The sequence below is a fragment of the Betta splendens genome, chromosome 8, assembly GCF_900634795.4.
Source record: "Betta splendens chromosome 8, fBetSpl5.4, whole genome shotgun sequence".
In the NCBI taxonomy this organism is placed as follows: Eukaryota; Metazoa; Chordata; class Actinopteri; order Anabantiformes; family Osphronemidae; genus Betta; species Betta splendens.
Genome location: NC_040888.2, coordinates 1,408,956 through 1,431,941, shown reverse-complemented (window position 1 = coordinate 1,431,941; position 22,986 = coordinate 1,408,956). Strand labels below are relative to the sequence as shown.

Sequence of the window (22,986 nt, the reverse complement as noted above, 5' to 3'; positions counted from 1 at the left end):
GCTGGAGGCTGAGGAGCACGTGAGTCGGCGCCGCTCCAGACCTCTCTCTGCTTCTTCCTTCTTCACCTTTGACTCCTCTGCAGGTCTGGGTCCATCATGGAGCCTGATTCTGGGCTACGTGCCCGTCCGGCGCTGGTTCTGGCGCTGGTTCTGGCGCTGGTTCTGTCCCCCCACAGGTGCCCGTGTGCAGCTGGGCCCAGCGCCGGCAGAGGCTCCGATGCCCCACAAACTCCTATCTCCCTCTGCTGCAGCAAACAACCAGCTCTTTCATTGGGGCAAGCGCCCCCCCCCCCCACACCCGCAGGCCCCCACCCTTCACGCTGCTAAATTCAATGTTCCAGAGAAAAACTCATGATTGGAAAGTGACTTTTTTATCTTGAAGAATTGTGGCTTTATTTTATTCCGTGTCGGAAACTTAAAGCGAGGAACTCCCACCGCCGATAATGGCCCAGATGCCGCTCGAATCCTGGCAGCAACGTGGTAATAACAGCACCAGCGTTTAACCTCCAGGTGTTGGGCTCCAGTTCCTCTCCAGCACCAGAGGTGGATGGAGCTTCACCGCTACACAACTACTGAAGTAACGGTGACAAACGAGCTGTGAGACACTCAACGTCTTCCTTCCTGAGAATCAAAACAGCGACATGTGAAGGATGAAATTTCAAACCTCTGGTAACAAAGAGCTTGAAGCCAACAATGAAGGTCTTTGGAGGTTGAAGACCAGCACCAAAACCACTGGTTTCGTCAAGTGAAGTTTGTTAAAGTGTTTTGACCCCAAACCTCATGTGGTTTAAAACAGTGTCCTGAGATGTCGCCAGTCTCATGCTGGTTACCTTTACTGGTACCACGACAGGGGAGCAGGTTCTGGTTCTGGATCGTCCACCTCTGGTCAGAGGGAGACAAGAATGTTGGACTCAGCTCTGTGGCGAATCAAAAGCAGCTGATCCAGTAAAACAAGGAGAACAAATGACCCAGCAGCAACAATGAGCCCGATCTGTGGCGGCGCTGGAGGAGCAGCAGGAGGATGAAGATGGACACACATCCTATAATTAGCACGCTAACGTCCCACACAAAGGCCCTCTGTGCTCGCTCCCTACGACACAAAGCACAATGGGAGGCGGTGGGACCCAGATCAGCCTCAGAGCCACTTCTCCCACTCACTCACTGACTCGCTAATGAAACGCTGATAGCCTGCAGGCCTGAGCCTCCCTCCTGCTCCCCTCCATTCATCGCCTGCTCCGCTGACGGAGCGGCTCTGGGCTCTGCCCCGGGTCAGGCCTGCAGCACGCGGTCGGGCCGCGTCAGCGACCTGGAGCATCAGGGACCTGGAGCATCAGGGACCTGGAGCATCAGGGACCTGGAGCATCAGGGACCTGGAGCATCAGCGACCTGGAGCATCAGAGACCTGGAGCATCAACGACTGAAGCATCAGAGACCTGGAGCATCAGGGACCTGGAGCATCAGGGACCTGGAGCATCAGCGACATGGAGCATCAACGACTGAAGCATCAGAGACCTGGAGCATCAGGGACCTGGAGCATCAGGGACCTGGAGCATCAGGGACCTGGAGCATCAGCGACCTGGAGCATCAGAGACCTGGAGCATCAACGACTGAAGCATCAGAGACCTGGAGCATCAGGGACCTGGAGCATCAGGGACCTGGAGCATCAGGGACCTGGAGCATCAGGGACCTGGAGCATCAGGGACCTGGAGCATCAGGGACCTGGAGCATCAGGGACCTGGAGCATCAGGGACCTGGAGCATCAACGACTGAAGCATCAGAGACCTGGAGCATCAACGACTGAAGCATCAGAGACCTGGAGCATCAACGACTGAAGCATCAGAGACCTGGAGCATCAGGGACCTGGAGCATCAGGGACCTGGAGCATCAGGGACCTGGAGCATCAGGGACCTGGAGCATCAACGACTGAAGCATCAGAGACCTGGAGCATCAGAGACCTGGAGCATCAGAGACCTGGAGCATCAGAGACCTGGAGCATCAGGGACCTGGAGCATCAGGGACCTGGAGCATCAGGGACCTGGAGCATCAGGGACCTGGAGCATCAGGGACCTGGAGCATCAGGGACCTGGAGCATCAGGGACCTGGAGCATCAGGGACCTGGAGCATCAGGGACCTGGAGCATCAGAGACCTGGAGCATCAGGGACCTGGAGCATCAGAGACCTGGAGCATCAGAGACCTGGAGCATCAGGGACCTGGAGCATCAACGACTGAAGCATCAGAGACCTGGAGCATCAGAGACCTGGAGCATCAGAGACCTGGAGCATCAGGGACCTGGAGCATCAGGGACCTGGAGCATCAGCGCCTGGAGCTTCACCTAAAAGCCCACGTCAGTGAATGTTTTAGAAGCAGGTCAGACAACGATGCTCCACCACGATGACGCATTTGGACCTTTTTCTCTGTGTCGAGACACCACAACTAAAAGGTTTAAGTGAAGGGAATTAAAGCAACTGCGTCTGATTCTGGTTTAGTTTTGGTTTATGAGCCAGTTTCTCCTCTCGGAGCTCATGTGATTTTCTGCTTGTGACTGGGTATTAAAAGGCTGCAGAGGCATCTAGTGGCTCTGGGAGCTTCAACACTCACAGTTACACAAAGGGAACAGAGCATGTTTATTACTGGTATTTAATTACAGGGAGGAAAGTGCTCAATGCTTTTAGCTCATCTACACCAGAAACACGTAGTTTGTGGCTGATCTCGACCAGTCGGCTTTATTTCTAGTGTAAATCTGTGTTTAAGTTGTCTTTCATTCATTCGTGGCTTTAATTCCTCACGCGTTCCCCGACGTGGACGCTGGGTGGCAGCATCGGGTGAGATGTGAAGGGTCAGCGAAGTTAAAGGATGCTTTGATTTGGCTGAACTGGAAACGAGAGGTCAAAGGTCAGACAGCTGTTTAGTTCAGCTCCTCCTCCTTTTTAGATCTGTAGGTCTTTTTAGGTCTTTTTATGTCTTTTTAGGTCTTTTTATGTCGTTGTCTCCTCCCGCTCTGTCCACACACTCCAGGTTCTGGGCTTTTCTTTTCTGACCTTTGGGTGAAGAACAACAGGAAACAAACACTTCTTCAGTTTTCTGTCCCTCTTTGAAAAGGAAGACAGTCCACAGTGTCTTTGCTCCCATAACAAGAATTAAAGTATAATTCAAACTACACCAGAACTAAAACGACTAAACCGGCTCTTTTTTAGACATCGTCCACTCTTCACGTCTCGGTCACAGGGTCCAGAGAGACGGCTTTAGGACACGGCTCTAAACTCTAGTTCTGCTTCAGGTCCAGACCTAGACAGGGTCCCAGATTACCCGCTGGACCTTCTTGTTCCCATGGCAACGCCGCTCACTAGCACGTGGCCGCTGGAGGAGGCCAGAGTCGGCCCTGACCATCACATCACAGCACTCAGCTTATTTAACTCAGGCAGAAGCGCCTCCATCATCTGCTTTGCAGCCGTTCATCCCAGTTTGTGTGTCTGTGTGCTGGGTTTGTATTGTGTCTTTGTTCACAGGTGTCACTGGGTGACAGCTAACAGCACAAACAGTCCATCACTGATGGACATCAAGAGGTTTCTAGACGCCACACAACTGCACGGAGCAGGCAACAGGTCAGAGACTGACACCAGTTTCCATAGCAACGCATCTCCTGTGGCATTTTGGGTCTGGAGCAAAGTGGACGGTCACCAGAACCACAGTGATGCACAGAGGATGCGACGCTGTCTTGAGGTTTCACCTAAAGTTTGAAGTTGTGAAGTAATGATGACGGAGCTTGATGATCTGATTTTCATTTTGAAAGTGACGCGATCGGTCCGTTTCCCGGTTCCCTCTCGACACGAGCCAATACACAGAAGTATCTGGTGCTGCTTCGCTTCAAGGATGTTTTCCTGCATTGTCCTATTTTAACCTGTGTTCCTCCTCACACTCCATCAGATCATCATTTGCTGACATTTATAAATATAATTAAAAGGGTTCGGACACATTTTTTAGCACTGACAAATTTATTTTGCCTTTGTGTGTAATTGCAGCATGTTGTTGATTATAATGATACTGACCCTGAATGTGAACCATCGTTTGGTTGTAGTTTGGGTTCACAGGCCAAAGGTTCTTCGTCCTCAGTCTCCTCTGTTCATTCTCTCTCTTTCCTTCTTTTAATCCCTCGTCGTCCTCTGCTGCTCCTTCGCTGGCTGTAATCCTGCCTTCGTGCCCTCTTTTACACCCTGGGCTCAGAATGCCGTGAGCAGTGGAGGTGAGGGAGGAGGAGGAGGAGGAGGAGGAGCGGCTGCCGCGCTGTGGTGGAAGCATGAGTGATGCCTGATGAGTCTGAGCCAGCGAGCGAGAGCTCGTCGTGATCTCTGGATGAACTCTTGAGGAAGTATCTGTTCTTTTGGTGGGTTCAGCCTCTTGTCACTGCAGCAAACAGAGCCAGAGCGTGATCGCTCTGTGATTTATGCAGAATATGTTAAAGCCTTATAGTAACTCAGTACTGACCTGGCAAAGCATCTTCAGAGTTTCAGACTTCCCACCGCAGCTCTCTCATAAGCATGTGTGGTTCTGGTTCTCCTCATATGTTCTTTATTCTCTATACAGATTAATGACATGAAAGTTGAGCAAAACAGTTTCAATGGAAACCAGCATCATCTGCATCTCCCTTTAGGCCCCTCATGGCTCCGTCTCTCCCCATCTTCCTTCTCCTGTCTAAACTTTATACTTCTCTTCTCTCTGAAACTGTCACGTGGACAGATTCAACAGCCACCAAGCTTATTCAGAAGGAGGAATGAGGCGGATGGAGACTCGGCTCTGAGAAAGTAAACACAAACTTCTGTAATGATGATGACCATGTACAGTGTGCACCATATATACTGCTTCATAGTAAATACTGTAACAATAAATAAAGCTTCTCTCATGTGGAGCTGCTGAGCCTCGGGGACGTGTGCATGTATTAATAGCTACCACTCAGATTGGTGTCAGATTAGTTCCCACAACCTTTTCCTCAGCATTTAGGTGAGTAGATGTCCTGTAGAGTGCATCCACTGCTCTGTCTGGATGTCAGGCCTAATCAGAAAAATAAAATTATTCAAATGAGCACTGCTGCTTATAATAAATCTAATGTAAGAGTAACCCTTGTGAGACCCCGGAGTTTGTTGACAGTTTGGGGATTTACAAGACTGAGGACGGGATTTGAGAAGAGAGTTTCATTCTATTGTAAATAAAACTAAATACAAATACTTAATAGATTTTCCTGATTGCTCCATTAGTTCGATGCTAGAGGAACATAATCGCATTTACCACGTATATGCCAAACCTGGTTGCGTGCTAAAATAAACAACAGCAGCAACAAAATTCAGGTTCCACCGAGATTTGAACTCGGATCGCTGGATTCAGAGTCCAGAGTGCTAACCATTACACCATGGAACCGCACGTCCAATTGGTGCTAGTTTAAAGTTTTACAAATATTACTATTTAAGTATTAAGTCACACGTATATTTTATCACACGCATAAACTGAAACTCTTTAACTTTATTCGACCATTATTGAGTAAAGTTGTTACCTCCTTCTAGAGTTAGCGGCTCTGTTTGTTGATACCTTTAGGCAAGTTAGATACAAGAAGTTGAGCAATAAGGAAAACTGGAGTTTGGGCTTCTGAATAAAACATTGCATTTTAAAACACACCGTTTAACATGAACGGGAACACAATTAAATGCGTCATTAATTAAATAATGAAGGTATTGGTAAGTAGTATTTTGTTATTATGATATTTTAGTTGGATTAAGTGACAGAAAATGCGCGTAGTGAAAACGGCAACTCTTATTTTGAAAAACAAAGGGAGGAAATTGTCACAAATTCTTGATCCGGACCAACTTGATTTTGGTTCCTGCTGGCCCGTGTTGTCAGCCACGTCACCCCCTCTGAAATAACTTCTTTCCTGCCAGCGTCCGTGGACGCAGAAGAACTGGGGAGCGGAACCAGAACACTTCCACCTGCGTCCACACGTGCTGAGATAAAACACGTCCGTGTGAGCTCTGTGCAACTTTTCATTTCACGCAGCTCGTGTTTGAGGCCCGTTGGGACTTGGATTCCAAACGAACCTCCAGCTCAACGTAAACATGAATATCTTCCGCTTGGCCGGCGACATGTCGCATCTGGTGGCGATCCTCATCCTGCTGCTGAAGATCTGGAGGTCCAGGTCGTGCGCTGGTAAGTCCCGTTAGCGCCGCGCAGTATCTAACTGTATCATCAGGTCGAGCTACGTGGCATCAACCGGAGCGGAGCGGAGCGGAGCGGAGCGCTGCCGCTCCGCACCCTTGACGCCAGGCCGCCGCCGCCGTCGTCTGCTCGGTGATTAACGGTTAACGTCTCTCTTGTGCTGTGTTTCTGTCTTGAGGCATTTCGGGGAAGTCTCAGGTGCTGTTCGCGCTCGTCTTCACCACCAGGTACCTCGACTTGTTCACATCCTTCATCTCTGCCTACAACACAGTGATGAAGGTGAGAAATCCCACGCTGTCGCATGTGTTCAGCTGATATTCTTGAACTCACGCTTAAAGTGAACTGTCTCACTGAGACCCACACAAAGTCAGTGTGCCACGCAGACACTCTGTTGGCTGCAGCCAGTCTCCTGTTGACGCCGTGAGCTGAGGAGCTGATTGGACCGTGTGATCCGTGTTCTGGTCCTCAGGTGGTCTTCCTGGCGCTGTCCTACGCCACCGTCTACCTGATCTACATGCGCTTCAGGAACTCGTACGACTCGGAGAACGACACGTTCCGCGTGGAGTTCCTGCTGGTGCCGGTCATCGGCCTGTCCTTCCTGGAGAACTACTCCTTCACCCCCATGGAGGTGGGTCCGCTCAGCACTGCCACAGCTTCTTATTATCACCACCCTGGTGCCGGAGCTCAAAGCTCGTCCCCTGTGGTTCCATCCAGATCCTCTGGACCTTCTCCATCTTCCTGGAGTCCGTGGCCATAATGCCGCAGCTCTTCATGATCACCAAGACCGGCGAGGCCGAGTCCATCACCAACCACTACCTGTTCTTCCTGGGCCTGTACCGGGCCCTCTACATCGTCAACTGGGTGTGGCGCTACCACACGGAGGGCTTCTTCGACCAGATCGCCGTGGTGTCTGGAGTCGTGCAGACCATTTTCTACTGCGACTTCTTCTACCTTTACGTGACCAGAGGTGAGTCAGAACCCCCGGGTCAGTCTGACAGGTCGATGTTCTGCCTTAATATTAGCAGCAGCATCGTTGACTTTATCATTGAACCGTGCGTGTGGTTCCTGCAGTCGTGTGGTTCTGAAGTTCTCTCTGCGCTCCTCCGTCCCTGCAGTTCTTCGAGGACGAGGAAAGATGTCTCTGCCGGTGCCCATTTAAAGCAGCCGCCCATCGGCGCCGGCGCGTACGTCTGTGGGACCGACGGACGGGCCGACATCAGACGAGGGCTCGTCTACAAACTGAAACTCTTCTGTCTGATTGTTACTGTGTGTGAGTGTGTGTGTGTGTGTGTGTGTGTGTGTGCGCAGTTCTGATGATGTTTGTTCTGTATGTCGGGTTCTATTTTTACTAGATGTTACTGTTCTGATCCGTGCGTGCGTGTGTGTGTGTGTGTGTGTGTGTGTGTGTGCGGTTCTACAGAGTGCTAGGACATCAGACCCGCTGAACGTTCCTGATTTCATGCAGCTCTCTGATGGTTTGCAGCATTACTTTAACACGTTTCTAGGCTTTGTCCAGACTTGGCCACAGACTTGTTGTATTTTTATATTTGTATGTTGTGACCCACCAAGTGTCTTCTTCCTTCAACACTCCCTGAACGTTTACCGTCCTCTGAGCTGCCACGTCTTGTTTTCTGCACTTTTGCATTTCAATGGGAAATAAGGGCTAAATGTTCTGACTCATCAAACCAAAGATGGAACAAAAAGTTAAGCGAACTTTTGTTTTTTCTAGATGTAAAATAGGAAACAGTATCAGGATGTCCTCAGTTGCTTGTAATTAATCAGATTAACACAAGTTTTATCATTTTACTGACGTAACCTTTATTATAATGAGCTCAACTCAAAGGTGTGGCTGTGTCTTTTGTCATCTTTTCAACTGGGTGCAATGTTGACCTTCCAACACACACACACACACACACACACACACACACACACACACGCTTACTTAACGCTGATGAATGAAGATAAAGCTTTTCCTGACGCAACAGTGGAAGACGTGAGTGACGCTTTTTACTTCCTGGTGTCTTTGTGTTTGGGTCGAACGCGTCTCAGCGCAGGAACGTCTTCCTGTGTTTGTACAACACCTTGCCTCCCTCCCTCACTGCTCCTCCCACCACCTTTGCAGCCGAGCTGATGGAGAGCGGCGTTGCTGCCAGAGCTGCGGCCTTCTTCACCACTTTGCCCTTCCCTTTGTCTTTGCCCACGATCCCGGCTCCTTCTGCGGCACCTTTGCCCAGCGCCGTCGCCAGCTCGCACCAGAACAGCCTCTCCATCCTCCTCCTGGCCTCCTCCTCCTCCTCCTCCTCCTCCCTCCTCCTCCTCTCTGATGACCCCTCTTTGTCTTGACTCCTATGAGGGGACTCCAGCTCGTGTCCTGCTTCTTTCAGGATTTTCTCCTGTGCCTCATTTATGGCCCGCTCAGCCTCCTTAAACATCTCGTTGCTATAGCAACCTCCTCCACTGTCCACCACAATCTTTTCCACTTTCTGCAGTAGCTCCGTAACTTGACCCGGCTCCTGGTTACGGTTATCCAGGATGTGATATCCTCCCTGGGAGCTGCTGACGAGCTCCGACAGCTCCTTGCTCTCCTGCAGGAAGGCGTCGATGCCTTTTCCCTGCAGCTGGTCTCCCCAGGTGAACAGCACCAGAGTGAACCTGGCGGCTCCCGGCCCAAACACAGCCTTGATCCACTGCAGGGCGTCTCTCTCCTCGGGGGTGAACCTGCCCGGCTGCAGGGTCAGCAGGAAGGCGTGCGGCCCCGGAGCGCACAGCTCCACGCACCGGCCCACCTCCGCCATGACCTCCTGCTGAGCCAGCTGGGTGTGGAAGAGGCCGGGCGTGTCCACCACGCAGACGCTGCGCCCGCCCACCGTCCCCGTCTGCCTCGTGCAGTGTGAGGTCACAGAACAGGGGGAGGCGTCGGCCGCGAAGGCCGGCCGGCCCAGGATGGTGTTGCCCGAGGAGCTTCTGCCCGTTCCTGTCCTCCCCAGCAGAACAACCCTCAGAGCTCCAGCCCCCGAAGTGGAAAGAGGCGCCTCACACGCTGTGGGAGAAGAATCACATATGTCTGATTCTTCAATAGACCACACAGGAGGAGCTGCTGATCTTTGACACATCCTTAAGAACTACACGCATTGTTACTCATTGTGAGTTTAACAGACTATACATAATTTTACTAGTAACTATATGTAAATCAGATATTCCAGATCTAGTAGCTGGGCCTTTCTTTAGTTATGGGCTGTACACACGTATGACCAGGATGCGCTGACAGCAGCTGCTCTAACTACAAACGTGGGATCTCAGCAATTCACGTACCTTCACGTGACGCAGCATTTTCAGATGACGTCATCCTTACGCCGACACTGTACTACGCAACAATGACAGACGGCTTCCACAGAGTCGGTGTGACGGAGAAGAGGCTGCTCTGTTTCCTCAGGATCATCAGCATCAGCATCAGAGCCGGTGGCGCGTGGCCTCCTCCACCCGTGACGAGCAGAGCGACAGTTCCGCGTGACGACCACTAGGTGGCGGTAGGACTCGTTCTTCCGGTGAATATTGGGATCAAACTGTCGCACAAAGCAGGAATAATCATAAAGCAAGAGCTGAAACGCTGCACCAAGTGTTCCCGATTGTATCCGTTAAAATTACGATGTATATGTGTTTATTTAAATTCGAATACTAAAACATAAATATTGTCTCGTCGTGTCGCAGTGTTTAGCTTCGACCACTAGAGGGCAGTGAACACACACCTGAACTGTTTATTTTAGCTTAATTTTATTCCGTCATCACAAAATTGCAACTAGACTAAGTGAAACAGAATTTCAATGAAATGTTCTTTATTATCATATTATTATAGATCATATTATTATTATACGGCAGGGATCAGTCATACTGTCATGTTTGCTTTACATAAAACACATGCTTTATCATAAAGATGACATGATTAACGGGGTAATTTACTTATCTCCAGCTGTTTTGCATAAATATAATTAATAACAGTCTAATCACACATATTAAACACCCTCCATGACTAAAGTGGCATTTTTAATCATTCTTAGATTAGACTTGGCCTCTCCCCAGTCGCACCGTAGCAGGGGCCTTCATGCAGTCTGAGCACTCCCACACAACCGTGAGATGCATCGGAGGAGGAGCAACAATGGGTAAAACCTGTGACTGCATGAAAAAAGGACATAAATGCACACATTTGTTTTGATTATAAAGAAACTGAGACTGAATCTGTGGAAACATTGTGATGTTTTATTTTAGTGACTTCAGGAAATGAAATGTTAGAAACAGAAACAGACGTGTCCACATCCGTCTGACGCATTTTACACTTCTTACATATTAACACTTCAGCTGTTGTTGATGCAGATGATTTGGCAAAAATGACAGCTTTTTAAATGTAAATGTAAACTTAGATCTAAACGCAATGATTGTGCAGAAAGTGAAGGAGACTGAATACCGTCTGAGGAAACATCCATTTTGCAGAATACTTTGTATTTAATGAGTTTGTTTACTGGTGAATGCAGTAATTTGGCTTTGTGTTGTAGTAACTGATGGATTTTCAAGTCATAAAAACACTTTCTATAGCTTATTTCAGCCCAGTGAAAACTTCTAATGGACTGAATGATAGAACAGAAACTACAGGTCCAGAAGTGAGTCTGGGAGCGGGTCCAGCGGTTCCCTGACCCTGCATCAAGCTGAGCTGTGGGACGGTCGGTCCCACTCCACCTGGTTTCTCATCCGAAGGCACGCCGCTCTGCTGGAGACCTGAGCATCTGACACAGCAGCGTCATCGGCACCACCGTGAGAAGGCAGAGCGTCAAAGGTTCTGGGTCCAGCTCCACTGACCAGGTCCCCGATGCCCAGCCCAAAGCTCTCCAGCACGTCCATCACTGAGGCCGGGCCGCTGGGGGCCTCCTCCTCTATAAGACTCAGTCTGGGCAAGATGTCCGCCAACTGGACCAGCGCCATCGGCCGTGTGACCTCAGTGGTGGCGGCAGGAAGGTCCGGCTCCCTGCTGGGGGCCTGCTGCCTGTCCCAGTCCGTAAACTGGGCACCAGCAGGAAGCTCAGGTCCAGGCTCTGGATCTGACCCACCACTGCCCGTCAGCGGCACCGTCGACTGACTGACGTCTACAGGGCGACCTCCCTTTGCAACGGCGTCCTTCATCACAGCCGCTTCAGAGACGCCGGTTCCTGAAGGAGCAGAGACGTCGCTTGTCTTGGTTTCACCCACTGAAAGGAAGCAGAGACTTATTTAATATCTAGGTGTTTAAGCTGGAGTCTGAGTCTGCACAACGTGAAGGCAGAACCTCTGACGGGCCTCTGTGCTGGTTTCCTACTGGGCCACGTCTCCCTCGCCCCCCCCCCCTCGCCGAGCGGCCGCGGGTCTCCTCCCATCACCAGGCCCAAGGGCACAGCTCCCACCCACTGCTTGGAGCGAACGCACTGCAGACAGTCCATGATCCAGCGGGCGTCCCTCCACACCACATCCAGACGCTGATGAAACGAGGAGCAACAAGACGTGAACGCTACATCAGAACATCAGAAGCAGGTCTGTGTGAAGCATGGACGCCTCCCTCTACGCCTCACGTTGGAAAGCTCAGTGATGTGGTTGAGGCGCTCCCGGGCTTCCTGCACCTCCTTGCTGTCCAGCGCCTCCCTTAGAGCCTGCTGGGCCAGATGCGTGTCCAGCTCCAGCCGGATCCAGGCCTGGCAGTACTGGGACAGGAACTCCCGCTCATAGGTCCAGAAGTGAACTGGTGACGAGTGAAGAGTCACGTCAATTAAATGAAAACCCGATGAGGCTCGGCTACGACCGTGAGCAGCACCAGCACAGATGAGGACGGCGCTCACGTACCCAGCTCAAAGAGCTGCAGCGGCACCGTGAGGCCCGGCTCCTCGGCCCCCACCAGCGGCCAGTAGCTGGAGCTGAAGTCCTCGCTGGGAGGCAGCAGCAGCAGCATGGACACCGCGTCCCCAAACTGCAGCAGCTGCCGGGTGTAGACGGCGTACTGGTAGGCCTGTGGGAGACAGCGGGTCAGCACGGCCGGCCGACGCACCGGAGCTGAACCGGCCCGGCCCGGCCCGGCGCTCCCAGAACCCTCTTACCCTGTAGAGGGGGATGTTGAGCTTCGTCAGGAGCTGAGTGACTGCTGCTCTCAGAGACCTGATGAACTCCAGCGGCTCGTCCTCGCCGCTCACCAGGTTCTGACCGGTGTCGACGTGGCTCTGGAGCCAGGCCCACTCCTCTCTGCCACACACGTGACCCGGTTAACTGAGCGGATCTGGTTCTGAGCCTCCAAACGTTACGACCCACTTACCTGGACACGTGGGCGTTGGCGCGGACCCGCGTGTGGCACAGGACGTTGGGCAGCCTCTGCGGCACCAGGACCCGGATCTGTTCCACCGAGCTGCACAGTTTAAGGATGCCCACGTACAGGCCCGGCTGGGCCCGCTGGACGCTGTGCCGGTGGAAGGACAGCTTCTCCTGGAGAACACAGGCGTCAGCGGAGGCTGGTGGCGCTGCAGCTGCGAGGAAGCAGCTCCGCTCCGTTCCGCTCCGCTCCGCTCACCTTCAGCTGCTCATAGAGCGCGTCCATGGCCGTGGGCTCGGGCAGCAGGGGGGTTCTGCTGCGGTTCCTTTCCAGGCGCTCCAGCGGCATCCAGTGGAACGGAGGTTCTGGAGGGCTGGCGGTGAAACAGGCGAGGGTTAAAATGAAGCGCAGCCACGGGGCTGCGTCACCTCCAGCTCTGCTCACCTGCAGGAGGAGAAGCCCCTCAGCGTCAGCAGCAGCACGTTGCCCTGCCGGTCCCTCAGAGGCTCATGGTACACCTGGCCCAGGTCCACGGTTCCCAGGGAGGCCTGGCAGCGAAGCGGGTTAATGCAGTGAAACACTGAGGGGCTGAAACAGGTGACGGAGCCACACATTCAACGCACTGAACCCCCACCTGCAGCTGCGACACGGCCCTCAGGACGTTGTGCCGGTTCTGGAGGAGCGAGGAGGCGGACGAGTGCGCGGAGGCCAGCGCCTGCTGCAGCCACGGCACCTGGTGCCACCCGCAGGACAGCTGCGGGCAGAGCATCCGCGTTAGGCCGGCCCGCGGCCAGGACCCGGCGCCGGGCGGCAGCTCACCTTAGCCAGCCACAGGAAGTCCTGGCTGATGGCGGTGGAGCAGCACTGCACCTCCACCAGCGGGATCTGCTCGTCGGCCGTCAGCAGCACGCGGTCCTTGTGGTAGAAGACGCAGGCCAGGTACACGCCCCTGAGGAGGAGGAGGAGGAGGAGGAGGAGGAAGGTTCAGGCCTCAGGCGCCATCAGGTTCGGCTCATGAGCCACACATCAGCGCGCTGAATGCGATTTATTCATGGAGCTCATTAGATCAGAGTGAAAGTCAGTGAGTTTCTCCAGCACCAACATCTGCCCAGTGCTCCCAGTTCCTTCCCCACTGGTGGCTGTGGCCTCACTGGCCTCAGCAGGATCTCACTAATCTTGAGGCTGCGTCAGCTTCAACAGAGCTATTGTCCGTTCTCAGATAAGAGTTTGGACTTTTCTACACGGCTGTGACCTCATCACATCTAATCTGCTTTCCCTCATCGCCTAGAGGCACAGGGAGACGGGTGAGACGGGTGAGACGGAGGGAGGGGGGGCTACCTCTGCAGGAGACGCACAAACTTGGTGGCAGACTGGAACAGCTGCTTGATGCCTCGAGACACAGACGAGCGCTTGCTGGGACTCTGGGGCGTCGCGGCCTCTGAGGAGGAGAACAGGATGAGGACGCTTCACTGGGAGAAACATGCAGGCGGCGCAGAATGATGCAAGGAGGTCATTTAGGCGTGGAGGCGTTTCCGTGACCTCTGACCTCCAATCACGGCCTCACCTCTGCAGCATTCTCTGTAGTGAGGCTCTCTGGCGTCCTCCAGCAGCTTCCTCACTAAACCTTCATGGTTCCTGAAGTGCGACTTCACACCGACGCACTCCCTCCAACCTGCACACGCAAGCGAGAGGGAAACAACGCGCCTCCGGTCAGAGATCAGGACGCGTGGAAGGCGTCGGACGGTGCTGGGCCTCTGAGCCTCTGGATGCAGACCCGTGTCTCCGCTTGATAACACAGCACCGAGGCCTCATCACTCACACCTTCAAGTCACTCAGTCATTGACTGGCGCAGGTTTGAGTCACTCACTGGAGGGGGCGGCGCTGGCTGGAGACGAGCGCTGAGGAGGACCCCATCCCCTCACGTTGTAGCCGCTCACGCGTACGAAGTATCGAACCCCCTGTGGGAGAAGCAACCCTGCAATCAGCCATTGTTATGAGGCCGTAGCACTGCTTCCCTGACACTGTGTGTGTGTGTGTGTGTGTGTGTGTGTGTGTGTGTGTGTGTGTGTGTGTGTGTGTGTGTGTGTGTGACTTACAGCGCAGAGCCCCCTGACGGTGCAGGACGGGTTCTTGGTGTCTGTGACTTGAGCGGAGCCCAGGATGCGTTTGAAGCCGGCGGACGTGCTCCATTCCACTGCGAACACAAACCAGCCCCGCTGACGAATCTCTGGCTTCGCTCACAAGCGGAGAGGATCCAAGTGTTTGCGTTTGAGTCAGGACCGCGCTGTACCTGAGCTTAAACTGCTCCCGGCTGCACATTTACGCAGGAGCAAACCTCAAAGAAAAGCTGAAGGCGATGCGTGAAGAGAGAAGAGCGGCTGTGAAAAGGAGCCGCAGCTAAACCTTTTAATCTCCTCAGCAAATACTGTGGTTGCATCGAGCTTCATCTGAACGTAATGTCCCCAAACACAAAGACGGGTTGGACTGAGTCCCTGTGTTTATTCACAGGTCCAGTGAGGCTCATCATTATGAGGCTTCGTCCTCACGTTTGTTCCATGCTGTTAGAAACGAAGCCCTGCCTCGCTCGTCCCTGAATGCATCGTTTGGACCCACTCTGTCGGCGCCGTAGCTCCTAAGCTCCTCCTACCACCCACCTCTGTAGCGTGTTACGAGTCCAGTTCCGGCGCCGCCTTCCGGCTCTTTGATGGTCACGAGCAGCGAGGAGGAACTGGTCACCAGTATGGCCACGTGACTGGGAGGACTGGGGAGCTCTGGTTACAGGAGTGAAACGAGAGTCATTCCGTTACTGAGGGAATAATCAACAAGCATTTTAACAGTAAGACAAATCTCTGACTCTACAGACATCAGCAAACGTTCACAACTTTATCACAACGGAAAAAGAGCTCAATAAAATTCATTTCTTTCCTTCTGCTTGAATCAATGAGGAGCTGGAGTGAAGAGAAAGCAGCTGGTTTGGTGTGTGAGACTTTAAAAAGGTCAATGATGAGGCAGAAAGTTGGGATGAGCTGCAGCAAAACTAAAGCTGGGTCAGAACTGCTCACAGGGTCGGAACCGCTCGCCGGTCAGAACCACTCACAGGGTCAGAACCACTCGCCGGTCAGAACCACTCGCCGGTCAGTACCTGTGCGCTGGAAGTTGTCCCTCATGCGTCGGTACAGCTGCAGCCTGAGGCTCCACAGCTGGAGGCTCCTGTGGGCGTCCTGAGACCCCGTCCCCGCCTTCGCCTCCTCCAGCCTCGAGCCCGCCAGCGCCACCAGCGCCTCCAGCTTGAGCTCCCACTCGGCCGGCTGGCACACTGCGACCACAGAGCAGGGGTGAGAGCAGAACCGGGCGGGTCCAGCACACGGGAGACGCTTCGAATCAGAACTCACACGCGGGGTTGTGCCTGGCTCCCGCCTTGGCCAGCACATGCAGCAGAGGGGGATTGTGGGTAAGGGCGGCCACGTCCAGGGGGACCAGGCCCTGCTCGCTCACCCTGTTCACCGCCTGCTCCCGCTCTCTCTCCCACTCCGGCTCCCCCCTCTCGCCTCTCCCCCACAGGCTCCCACCTCCGGCCTTGGTGTGATCTCGGGACAGCAGGCTTTGAACGGCCAGAGTGTCTTCATTCTCCACCGCCTCCCACAGGCTCTTGTACTAAAGGAGGAAGGATGCATTTAAGGGTTAGAGGATCTGTCTAAAACAGAGAACGACCAATGAACCCGGAGCGACGCGGGGCGTAAATGCTTCCTGACGGCGCCTTACAGCGTCTGCAGACTTGCTGAGGTGCTTGGGGACAGCGCCCTCCCCCCCCGACGACTCGCCGCCCTTCAGCCTCACAGACAGGTTCCTGTAGATGCGCTTGGGCGAGACCGGGCCCAGCGAGCGCCGGCGCTGGGGTGGGTTCCTCACAGACACAGACATGACAGCGACAGACGAGACGGGCACAGCAGGAGCGAGAGCTGCAGCCGAGGCAGGTGTCGGGTGGAAGGTAACGGCTGGAGAACGGGGAGAAACCTGGGGAGAAAAACACAGCGGAGGAGGTAAAAGACATGTACAGGATGAGTACAGGCCCAGTACAGGATGCATACAGGCCCAGTACAGGCCCAGTACAGGATGAGTACAGGCCCAGTACAGGATGAGTACAGGCCCAGTACAGGATGCGTACAGGCCCAGTACAGGCCCAGTACAGGCCCAGTACAGGATGAGTACAGGCCCAGTACAGGATGAGTACAGGCCCAGTACAGGATGCGTACAGGCCCAGTACAGGCCCAGTACAGGATGCGTACAGGCCCAGTACAGGATGCGTACAGGCCCAGTACAGGCCCAGTACAGGATGAGTACAGGATGCGTACAGGCCCAGTACAGGATGAGTACAGGATGCGTACAGGCCCAGTACAGGCCCAGTACAGGATGCGTACAGGCCCAGTACAGGATGAGTACAGGCCCAGTACAGGATGCGTACAGGCCCAGTACAGGCCCAGTACAGGATGCGTACAGACCCAGTACAGACCCAGTACGGGCCCAGTACAGACCCACGGGCCCAGTACAGGATGAGTACAGGCCCAGTACAGGATGCGTACAGACCCAGTACAGACCCAGTACAGACCCAGTACAGACCCAGTACAGACCCAGTACAGGCTATACGGATGGATAACAGTCACGATGCCTGAACACAGCAGACGACAATATATAAATAAATCCCTTCCAGCATCTGCTTCTGTGCCTCCCACTATTCTCTCCTTTGTTCTTCCTTCAGCTGCGATGAAGTGACACGGTTTTATTAGTCCTGAATGGAGTCTCCCAGTGCACAAAGCCAGCAGCCCATCAATCTAATTAACTGGAGCAAAGAAGACTCCAAATTCTTTACTTCTAATAAATATGAATGCCCTCGTATCATCAGCTTCAAGACACAGATCCATCATCTCCATCGCCGTGACGACGGCTCCTCATCTTTTCCACTGTCTTTTCATCAGCTCAATCTGTCTCACATGCGCTTCTCAACACTTGGAGCAAAATGGTGTCTGGTGTTTCTGTTTCACCAGTTCAGATTCCTGAGGAATGTGGATACAATTAGGAGCGTCCCTCGTGAAAGCGACGGTGGCAAATGAACCCACCTCCCAGGCTTCACGCGGTGCCTGTTTGCTGATAGGACGTCCCGTGGACGCTGCAGCTACAGGACCTTCTCTGTGCCCCCCCTCACTCCGACCGGTCCAGGCCCGGTCCGGTTCTGGTCCAGTTCCGGTCCAGGCCTGGTCTCCAGCTGAGCCTCCGGACAGTGACTGGCTCATAGTCCACGGCTGCAGCTGTGACCGCACCTCTGTGACGCCGGTTCCTCAGTGCGTGACTCACACGGGAAACGGCAGCCCCGCTTCTGCCCCCCCCCCACACACACACACACACACACACGACCACCACCACCACCGGTCTGTCACTGAGAGCAGCCACACAAAGCTATGACTGTACGAAGTGTGCGCTGCCTGAGACGAGGAGTGACAGGTTGAGAGGACGCTGAGCTGTGGAGGAACGCGCGTGTCCACAATCACGCGGCGGTTTGCTGCTCGTCTGCTCGTGTCTCCGCTTGTGGCGACGCGCGTTCATTTGCGCTGCGGTCCACGCACTGCGCAAAGACGCATCTCCTCTGTGTTTGACGCTCCGTTGCACGGAAACGTGAGACGACTAATACTTTGAATCCTCCAGCAAACAGCGAGCCTGCGGTTGTGCCAGTGAACGTCTCAAATCACCAAACATCAACGTATGAAGCCAGAATATGACGCTCGCGCGTCCACCTGTTCCCGCGCATCAGTAACAACAAGCATCTGAAGTCTCCACAAGTTCTAATTAGGGTTCTACAAATGAGAAACGCACAGAACACACTTCACCCGCACTGAGTCCAGTTGCTCCCCGTCAGTTGTGAAGTTCTAAAGTTCCGTTAAGCACCGCTCACCGCTCGACACCGGACGGACCAGTTCGGTCCGTTTGCGCCAGTTTCAGCTGAAACCCTGCTCGGAGTTCTGTGAACCTACCGTCTGTGGCTCACTCGTCCGCTGGATTCACGCGTTCCTCTCATTGATGAAGTCCGTCCATCCCATCAGCTCCGCACGCGAGGCGCGTTCGTGTGAGCGGTGGCCGCTGTCCCCGCGTCTCTTCCGCGTCTCGTCCACTTCCTGCTTTAACTGTTCCACTGAGTCAAACACACATTCCTCCTAGCGCTGTTGTCCGACTTCATATGTGTTTGTTCGTGGTGTTGCGTTGTCAGGATTCTGGAACGTATGAGGACAGGGGGGGTGCTTAATAAATGCTTTGCTCAACACACTTAAAGTGTAAATGTAACTTTGCCACTGATTTAGAGATTTCTTCAGACATTATCTGTCTGTGTTTTGTGCTATATTCACACATTATGTATATCTGAAAACTGTTTATTTAGTTTCAGGTGTCTACATTATTTTTACCTTCACTCGATTTAAGCTATGGTACAAAAATGTTGGCATTAAAAAAGAACCCCCTCGCTACAGGATGACCTTTAGTGGCGTCACAGAGTGGAAACAATGGTCTGAGGTGTAATAATGTGAGCAGAGTTGTGTGGGCTGAGACACGTGGAACAGGTGGAGCTATATTTAGGGTCGCTCAACACCTCCAGGGATGGCTGCTGTCACAGGCTGGACTAAAAGCTAAAATCACTAGCAGAAAATATTTGATTCTATCAAAGCATTATTGTTTTTTAATGTTTTAAATGTGAGAAATGAGGAGGCGGCGTGAGTATACAGGAAGTGGTTCAAATGAGAGAGGAGCCAAGGCTGAATGTGAGAAACGTGTGCATGTTCAGTCTCTATTTGTGATTGGACGGCAGCTAAATCCATTCATCTCTGAGCTGCATTGACTCCTCAGTAATTGTCAGATACCGGTTACAGATGTGCATTGACTCTCACCTGAGCTTCAAGGGCTCTCTGCTTCTTTCTTTCCCACTCATGGATCAATGAAACTGCACAGTCTGATGGATTGAGCTCCTGTCCAGCACACGTGCAGACATCAGAAACCAACATTTTCCCATTTCTTGTCACTCAGCCCAAAGGCTTTGACCACTTCCTGCTCACACAGCAGCTTTTAGCCTCCACTATGTTTGCTGGAGCACAGCAGTGTGTTGTCAAAGGCAACTCACACTGCACACTGATGACACAATGAGAGATTTGCCTCTGCAGCCACTTGTGCACACAGACACACAGCTGAGCTGGCTTCAATTTATGTCATGCCCTACTTTGATGTGAAACGTCAACGGTGTTTAAGGAGAAGTAGGAGAGATTATAAATTGACATGTTGGTAGAGGCTGATATTCGCCCCCACACTCCTGTCATCAGATAGTTGCTCAGTTGCTCAGAGGCTTTTGTTGTCATGGTGATAACCAAATTGTGGCCTTTACCGTTAAATTATACTGCAATGCAAACTCTTGCATCCCATCACATACTCACAGCACATCGAAATCAGGGGCATTTCCTGGAAATATGTGACATATTTTTGGAATAAAGAATGTTTTGACAGAAATATAAACGATCATACAGCCCTTGACCTTTAGAAGAATTCTTATGAAGCTGCTTTAGACAACACTGCTTTAAAATACAACTAATAGAATAAAGTAGATAGCAACCTGACCTGTTTTTTTTATAATTACTGTATATTGATGTTATTATTACAATTACTTCAGGATAATATAAAAAATATAGGTACCCAGTGTCCCAATGCAAATATAAATATGCACTCAGTTGTTTTTGTTTAAAACACCTAAAAAACTGTTTTATGTCATCATGGTTGAGGTTTTATCTTGTTTTTACATACTTCAGAAAAACACATCGGTTTTACTACACATACAAATATTACAAATATGAAACGTATCAAAATTCAAAACAAGTTTAATTCAAAAAATTTGAATAAATGAGTAAATGCTCTCTAATAAACCTTAACAAGCTACCAGGTCGTTTATTATTGGCAGTTTAAACTTTTGCTGTGTTGCTGCTTTCATTTTGAATAAAGCTTAGTTTGAAACACTTTACACCTGGTCAAAGAACATTATCTAGACTTAATTTTACTGCTCCTTTCATAATTTAGTGAGTCATACGTTCATGAACCCTTTGACACTTGATTTACAGCGTTTGCACAAACCTCGAAGCAGGAAACGAAGACGTGGTTTTGGTTTTGAAGAGCAAATGAGGTCCGTTTTAATGATTAGCTAACGTTAGCCTGATGTTAGCTTCGCATGCTATCAAACGGCGCGTTAGCTAGCTACCGCTTGTCCCATATGTTGTGTCTTTTTTTCTTTTATTTTCTTAGGTTAAGGCACTAATATGACGAGCGCAGACATTATTTATGACAAGATTCACTTCAGGCATGACCCGAGGTGGAGCGGCCGCCTGGGCCCCGCAGGAGGCGGCGGGCTGCAGCTCTGCGTGGCCTGCGTCATGGAGATGATGGAGAGCAACGACGTTGCGGTACAGGATGTGAAAGACCGAGTTAATATTTCCACTATAGTTTGAGTTCAAGACACACACTGCATCTATAAGCTACTGCATGTATAAATAATTTAGGGTACCACAATGTTTATGGGCCACAGGGCAAAGAAAAGCAAATATTTGTAAAATCTGCGAAGCTATAAAAATCCGTGTGTCAGAGTTCTCACTCACACACTTTGATTGTTAGCTCGTCATCAGCCTTTGGACCCTCTGAGGTCAAACAGGCCTGTGAACGTCCGTCTCTGTCCTCTCCAGTCAGTGAGGAAGTCCTTCGCCTTGTCTGGGATCAGCGCGGTGCTGAGGAGTTCACCAGGTGCCCTGAGGGAGCTGCTGCGGCAGGACCACGGGGCCTCCGTGCGCTTCATAGGGTCCCTGCTAGGTGAGAACACATGCAAGACATGCAGAGAGGTGTGATGGAAAGACTGCTACGAATGATTCAAGGAACGAGAAATGAGCAAGAATCAGCAGGTCGTTCTGATCAGCAGTAATTGTTGTAAACGTGGCACAGCTTAGTTCACTTCTATATAACTTCACTTCATTGGTTCACAATTGTGCTGGTGCCGCCGTCACATCCTGCTTTTTGGCAAGGTCACAATGAATAATTGACACAAGATATGATCACTTTACATGAGCAGTCTCACACACACACACACACACAGTATTCTTCAGTAAACTGGGGCTTTGCTAAATACTGCAGTGTGAATGTGAATATGGTCAGTATCAATATGAATGATGATTCTATTTTCACCACAGTCGCTTTAAATGTATTGTGACAGTTAGTATATGTATGAACCTGTTTTCCATCTAGAACATGTTATAGCTATAGTTATAGTGAACAGCTTGTTTTTTTTAATTTTGTTTCCAGCACACACTGAGCTCATATAAGAAAACAATGCATGCATGAAGATCTGCATTGGTTTAAAGTATGGATCACTTCACCTTATATGACAACTGGCGCTTATTTGCTCCTGCTTATTGTCACGGAGCGGCAGATAAAGGACCCACATGCACAGCACAGAGAACCGTAGGCAGATGGTAGAGAGTTAAACAGTTTAATCCAGTATTCGGTATCACAGACAGTCCGGGTCATACACAGGAGTTCGTTGGGCTTCAGTACCGGTGGAGCAGGCTGATTCAAGTCCAGGGACAGGCAGAGATTCGGTAACAGAAAGTCACAGGTTACAGTACCGTAAGGGAGTAGGCTGTCTCGTAGTCGGGCGGTCAGGTTCGGTATACCAGAGCTATCCAGGCAACGGTACAGATCAGGGAGCAGGCGAGAATCCGGAGTCAAAAACAGAGCAGAATCAAAAACGCGCGAACAGGGCAACTAATGCTGGAAGGGATGTCTGGCATACATAAGACGATCTGGCAGAGAACTGAGGAAACAGGTGGTGGTTAAATACAAGACGTGATTACTTGATACGGAGCAGGTGTGACTAATGGGGACCGGAAGTGAAGCTGGAACCGAAAACAGAAACCGGGAGACTACCAAAATAAAGACAGGAAGTGGAAACTGGAACCCAAAACATGATGATATGACAGAAAAACAAGGTGCCTTCAAAATAAACCTGATAACAGAGCCAGAACCTGACACTTATTCTCTCCTGATGGCAGACACAGAAGGAAATTCTATGTACTCTAAAACCTCATCAGCTACACATGATCCAACCAAATGTAATGACTAATGAGAATCTTCATGCAGGAAATGAATTTGGTGCCATTTCTTTTTCTTACAGTAAATGTGTACAACTCATTAGTATTATATAAGCAGGAAATGGCTCTAGTGAGTGACACTATATGAATTCTTATGCTGAATTGTTGTTTTAATTATACCACTGTGTTTTTTTGAGTGTGCATTGATTATTTCTTCTGACCGTCAATTATTGTAGCATAAAGAATTAGGCGTGCACCATTTGAGCGTTAATCAAATTAGTCGAATGAGCGTGAGCAGTCTGAAGAAAGCTATTGCAAGT

The 22,986-nt window shown here is 51.4% G+C and overlaps 4 protein-coding genes and 1 non-coding gene across 19 annotated transcripts in view; 2 read left to right on the top strand and 3 right to left on the bottom strand.

Annotated features, from left to right (window-relative positions):
• Positions 1-5,338: 5,338 nt before the first annotated feature.
• Positions 5,339-5,410, bottom strand: trnaq-cug (transfer RNA glutamine (anticodon CUG)). Its single transcript has one exon. It is a non-coding gene; the product is annotated as a tRNA-Gln (tRNA).
• kdelr3 (KDEL endoplasmic reticulum protein retention receptor 3) lies at positions 5,372-8,041 on the top strand. Its single transcript, XM_029158793.3, has 5 exons — positions 5,372-6,190; positions 6,378-6,478; positions 6,669-6,827; positions 6,914-7,166; positions 7,315-8,041. Exons 1-5 carry the CDS (start codon positions 6,100-6,102, stop codon positions 7,356-7,358), a joined length of 648 nt encoding a protein of 215 aa, XP_029014626.1. The 5' UTR covers positions 5,372-6,099; the 3' UTR covers positions 7,359-8,041.
• LOC114860261 (GTPase IMAP family member 4-like) lies at positions 7,993-9,815 on the bottom strand. Its single transcript, XM_029158734.3, has 2 exons — positions 9,512-9,815; positions 7,993-9,239 (listed from the first exon to the last, which is right to left on the bottom strand). The coding sequence occupies exons 1-2, from the start codon at positions 9,543-9,545 to the stop codon at positions 8,245-8,247; spliced, it is 1,029 nt and encodes a 342-aa protein (XP_029014567.1). The 5' UTR covers positions 9,546-9,815; the 3' UTR covers positions 7,993-8,244.
• A 616-nt stretch (positions 9,816-10,431) lies between these two features.
• LOC114860147 (ankyrin repeat and fibronectin type-III domain-containing protein 1-like) lies at positions 10,432-22,597 on the bottom strand. 5 transcript variants are annotated; one of them, XM_029158519.3, is made up of 21 exons: positions 21,953-22,597; positions 21,185-21,385; positions 18,539-18,775; positions 16,278-16,529; positions 15,908-16,169; positions 15,658-15,831; positions 15,170-15,286; positions 14,612-14,709; positions 14,383-14,473; positions 14,080-14,187; positions 13,854-13,953; positions 13,335-13,464; positions 13,150-13,269; positions 12,960-13,063; positions 12,774-12,888; positions 12,522-12,688; positions 12,310-12,451; positions 12,059-12,221; positions 11,791-11,957; positions 11,511-11,697; positions 10,432-11,433 (listed from the first exon to the last, which is right to left on the bottom strand). In XM_029158519.3, exons 4-21 carry the CDS (start codon positions 16,434-16,436, stop codon positions 10,892-10,894), a joined length of 2,946 nt encoding a protein of 981 aa, XP_029014352.1. In that variant the 5' UTR covers positions 16,437-16,529; positions 18,539-18,775; positions 21,185-21,385; positions 21,953-22,597; the 3' UTR covers positions 10,432-10,891. The 5 variants fall into 5 exon arrangements, with proteins under 5 accessions (XP_029014352.1, XP_029014351.1, XP_055366752.1 ...); XM_029158518.3 differs by having other exon boundaries at positions 21,189-21,385; XM_055510777.1 differs by having other exon boundaries at positions 22,202-22,597.
• Positions 20,849-22,986, top strand: part of LOC114860132 (meiosis inhibitor protein 1) — a 35,166-nt gene continuing 33,028 nt past the window's right edge. For 8 of the 11 annotated variants that reach the window (XM_055510767.1, XM_055510770.1, XM_055510766.1 and 5 more), the window contains exons 1-2: positions 20,849-21,013; positions 21,269-21,392. In XM_055510767.1, coding sequence (XP_055366742.1) covers positions 20,849-21,013; positions 21,269-21,392 — 289 coding nt within the window. The remainder of the gene's footprint in view (positions 21,014-21,268; positions 21,393-22,986) is intronic. The other 3 variants (XM_055510768.1, XM_055510772.1, XM_055510764.1) reach the window with 1 other exon arrangement.